Raw genomic sequence first — 4,806 nt, forward strand, 5'->3', positions numbered from 1 at the left:
GGCATGTTCGGTCCATCCTGCCCGTGCTCCGGTGCTGGGCGTGCCTTTCCCCCGAGCCGAGTCCGCGGGCTGTGGCCGGGCAGATCTGAAGTTTCGCCACCACACCCAAAACTCTCCCCTTCCCTCTCGGTTAAAGGTGCAGACCCGGCCACAGCGAAGCCCCTCCTGCCTTTGCAAACTGCCGAGTGCTTGAGGCGCTGACATTTAATTTTTCGGCCTCCCGCTGTTGTCCCCAAGCAGGTTCCCCAGCCCCGCTCTCTGCGCAGAACTGTAAATAAATCCAAGACCTCGCCTCTGTGTGCGGACCGGCCTCTTGCACAAGGAGTGAAAGAACCCGTTCCGGGACAACACCACCACCCCGTGGCTCAGTCGGTTAAATCGCGTTCCTGGGAGCTCTTCCAGGGTGGTGATTTCACGTAGTGAACAGAAGGAGGAGAAGGAGAAGAGATAAAAGGGAGCAAGCGAGAAATCCTACAGCAAACAATGGCAACACCAAGCCTTAGGAATATAAATCCCACTAAAATGGGATTTATAAAAAATGTCGCTCCTGTTTGCATCAGCCATTTCCCCCATCCCACAAGTCCCAGAAGCTACAACAGTGAGAGGATCCGTGGGTCGGGATTCCATGCACCAAACCAGGCATTATTGGAGCAATCCCACTGTTTACTCAGTGCTTTGGTTCACCTTGGATGGAGCTGCTTTCTCTGGAAGTCACAGCGTTGTGAACACAGCATTCTCTGTGGGTGAAGTTTAACATCCCACGTCTCCCGTGTTCCTTTAATCACAACACGTCTGACACCAATCCATTTTGCAATGTCATCCTCGATGCCTGCTGAACTACAGGTTTGATTCTCCAAAAGCACGTCTTGCCCAGTTGCTCAGAGCATCTACTTGCCAGGTTGCATTTTCTAGAGCCTATTTGTGTCTAATTATTACACAGGGAGACAACTTGCTTCCAGCCTGAGGGCTAAAGCCATTCTGAAGGCAGGATCAGAGAATTGTGGAATGATTTGAGTTGGAAGGATCTTAAAGCTCATCTTGTTCCACCCCCTGCCATGGGCAGGGACACCTTCCACTAGCCCAGGTTGCTCCAAGCCCCATCCAACCTGGCCTTGGACACTCCCAGGGATGGGGCAGCTTCTCTGGGCAACCTGTGCCAGGGCCTCCCCACCCGCCCAGGGAACAAATCCTTCCCAATATCCCATCTAACCCTGCCCTCTGGCAGTGGGAAGCCATTCCCTGTGTCCTGTCACTCCACTTTCTGATGCTATGGGAACCCTCTCTTGTGCCCTATAGGCCTGGAAGGTGCTGTGAGGTCTCCACACAACCTTTTCCTCTCCAAGCAGACACCACTCAGGCTTTGCAATGTTTCTCATCCATTCATGTGCTGTAAATCCCCTTCTGACAGTGTCACATTTCTGTCGAGGCCACTTGGGCACTGAGCAATTAAAAACTCTATTTGGGCACAGATAAGGGATGCCTACTCCACATTTCAATCCTGCACATTTCTTTAAGGTTAAGTAAGAATAGAACTTTTCCATTAGAGCATCCCCAGGCCAGTCCTGGAGGAGCAGGATAAATGCTCGTTCCACAGCTGAGTTTTAATTGGAAATATTTTACAGCAGTTAAAGCAGAGGCTCCGTGGGAGGTGGATTGAGGATATTGTTGGATTCCACGTCAAACCCCCTCCACAGGAGGTTTTGTCCTGTTCCTCTGTACCGTGATGGCTGAAGTGGTGTTTGGGAGCCTCACACACCCACGGGTGTCCCATTGCACCAAATATTCTCCTTCCTCATAATCTGGTTCCTTAAAAGGATCAAATGTGGGATCCCAGGGCAAAGCCTGGCAGGATCCATTTCCCTTGCACTTCCCAGGTGCACAGCAATCACTGACTGTCAGATTTACTCCTGGAACTGAGTCACTGCACCCAGAATCTGGTGTTGATTTGAGGGGGGGAGGATCCCACACCAGGTCAGTAGATCTGTCCTTTAACATAATGACCCCCCCCCAGTCTATCCAAGTCTGATCAGGTGGGGCATGAGAGAGGGAAGTTACATTCCTTCAGCTGGTAAAAATCACAGCAGACAAATTTATGGGCAACAGAAAGGATCTCATTCCTTGCTGCGTGGATGAGGCAAAGCCCTTGGTTTAGGGAAATACAGGGGGGAGAAAAAAAGGAAAAATGGGGACAGTGAACTGGAATAGAACAGAGACATAGAAAAAATCACAGAAGGGAGTGCACTAAAGAAACACAAGAAATAATTGAAAAAGAAAGTCAGTGAATGGGATAAAGGTAGATGGTAAATTTTATAAAGCAATGAGGTGTTAAGAATTAGAGAAAAAAAATAATGAACTAAAATGGAGATGTAGGGACTGTCCTCCTTCCCAGGGCACAGGACAGGCTTTGCCCAGCTTTCTGGGATCCCTTCTCCCTCCCCGGGTGCCCGGGGGGCTCAGCAGGACTTTGCATGGGATGGTGCAGAGCCCTGATCCTTCCCTGGGGGCACAGCAGGATCTGAGGGGCTTTACACAGGACAACACAGACCCCTGCTCCTCTCCAGGGGGCACAGAGGGATCTGAGGGGCTTTACATGGGACAACACAGACCCCTGCTCCTTCCTTGGGGTCACAGTGGGATCTGAGGGGCTTTGACCATGTCCACAGAGCCCCCTGCTCTATCCCAGGGTCAGCTGTGGATCTCTCTGTGCTCTGCCTGAGCCCACAGGAGCCCCCCCAGCGCTCCCCCCGAGGTGCTCAGTGGGCTCCACGAGCCTTTGGCAGATCTCCACAAGGCTCCGCTCCCTCCCACGGCTCTGCCAGTCCTTCTGCAGGCTGGACGGCCCCTTCTCCCTCCCGGGGCACACAGTGGTCCTCCCTGGGCTTTGTGCAGGCCCGCAGGTGCCCCCACTCCCACTCCTGGCACACCATGGGCTCCTCCAACCTCTGCCCATTCCCTCTCACGGAGCACGACGAGCTTTGATGTACTTTGTGCTCCCACCTCGTGCACACCCTGGGGGGGGGGAGCAGGGCCCCCAGCACAGAGCCTGGGGGGACCCTACAGTGTGCCCAGGGCCCCACCAGCCCCCCCTTCCCTCCCCCCGCGGTGCCCTCGGGCCCCGTGGCTCCTCGGCACAGACCCACGGGCAGCCCCGGCTCGCTCCACACCAAACACCCTTTATTCACCGCCTGCACCGCGGGCTCAGGGACAGCCCCAGAGCACCCCAGTGCCCGCAGGGATGCTCTGTCCCCTCCTGGTCAGTCCTGTGTCCCCCCCCCCGGGTCCCTCAGCGGTCCTTCCTGCGCAGCGGGGGGGACGGCGGGTAGTGGCGGGCGGGGGGCACGTCGTAGTGACTGGGGATGTGGCTGTTCTTGGGGGAGTCGTAGTGGCTGGGGGGGTCTGTGCGTGTGGGGCCGCCCTCTGTGGGGACAAGAGAAGGCTGCAAGGCGACATGTCCCCCCCCCCAGGGGTCACGAAGCCCGTGTCACCGAGGCCACGTCCCCCCGGGGTCATGTCACCCCCCCAGAGCTGTGCAGCCCCTGGCATCGGGGCTGTTTCCCTCCCGGGGCCATGCAGCCCCCCATCAGCAGGACTAACACCCCAAAACCCCCCAAAACTCAGCCTAACCCCCTAAACTCAGCCTAACCGGGCTTTGCCCCCCCCGCACCCACCCACGGGGGTCCCCCAGCCCCCCATAACCTGTCCTGCCGCCCCCCACCCCCGAGTGACCCCCGACACGCGTGGAGGGGGAAGAGAAAGAAATTTAGGGGGTGGGGGGGACACGAAGGACCCCCTTTTGGGGGGCAAACGCAGCCCCGGACCCCTCCGAACCCCCCCCCGTGCCAGGGGACCCCCCAGCCGTACCCTCCTGGGGCGGCTCCTCGGGGACCCCGATCTCGGCGTAGGACATCTCCCGCCGGACAGGGGACTTCATCTCCATGTAACTGCCCTCGGGGGCCTTGGCAGTGGGGGTGGGCAGCTCCTTGATGGTGGCATAGGGGTTCTCGCTGGCCAGGGAGCTGGCACTGGCCCCCAGCCCCTCCCGGGGGTGCTCTGAGGGAGGAAGGAGTTGGGGATCTCCCCGTGACGGGGAGCGGGAGCAGCCGCGTCCGGCTGCGCCCCAGGAAAGTCCCGGTCCCATCCCTTCCCTATTCCAGCCCCGCCTCTTCCCCATCACAGCCCCACCCCTGGCCCTTTCCCTTCCCCATCCCCACCCCATTCCAGTCCTGTCCCAACCCATCCCCACCCCATCCCTGCCTCTTACCCATCCCAGCCCATCCCTGTCATGCCCCAAACCCGCCAAGTCTCCATCCCAGCCCCGACCCCATCGAGTCTCCATCCCAGCCCCATCCCCATCCCTTTCCCATCCCAGCCCCATCATCATCCTTTTCCCATCCCATTCCCATTCCCACCCTTTTCCCATCCCAGCCCCATCCTTTTCCCATCCCAGCCCCAGGCCCAGTCTTATCCCTTCCCCATCCCATCCTTTTCCTCTCCCCACGCCATCCACATTCATTCCCCATCCTCCCCCCATCTCTCCCCCCTCCCCTCCATCCCCCTCCCTACCTTTGCTGTCACCCTTTCCCAGCCCAGGGCTGTAGCTGTAGCTGTAGCTCCGGTCCAGCTGCCCCCCTGTGTAAAGGGGGCAGGTTTGGGGTCTCCCCTGCTTCATCTTCCTCCAAGCTTTAAAGTTCTCCGTCCACTCCACCCCACCCCAGCCCCTTCCCCATGGATCCCGAGCAGGGAGGGGACCCAGGTGCCCATCCCACCCTGGTCAAGGTCCCCAATGGCTCCCTTGGAGCTGCCCCC

At 58.3% G+C, this 4,806-nt stretch overlaps 1 protein-coding gene across 1 annotated transcript; it reads right to left on the minus strand.

Moving 5' to 3' along the window:
* Positions 1–3,153: 3,153 nt before the first annotated feature.
* LOC113961898 (platelet endothelial aggregation receptor 1-like) lies at positions 3,154–4,728 on the minus strand. The gene is made up of 3 exons (XM_027672606.1): positions 4,564–4,728; positions 3,862–4,050; positions 3,154–3,417 (listed from the first exon to the last, which is right to left on the minus strand). The coding sequence occupies exons 1-3, from the start codon at positions 4,667–4,669 to the stop codon at positions 3,284–3,286; spliced, it is 429 nt and encodes a 142-aa protein (XP_027528407.1). The 5' UTR covers positions 4,670–4,728; the 3' UTR covers positions 3,154–3,283.
* Positions 4,729–4,806: the final 78 nt, after the last annotated feature.

This window comes from Neopelma chrysocephalum, unplaced genomic scaffold, assembly GCF_003984885.1.
Source record: "Neopelma chrysocephalum unplaced genomic scaffold, ASM398488v2 Primary Assembly neopelma1_97439, whole genome shotgun sequence".
In the NCBI taxonomy this organism is placed as follows: Eukaryota; Metazoa; Chordata; class Aves; order Passeriformes; family Pipridae; genus Neopelma; species Neopelma chrysocephalum.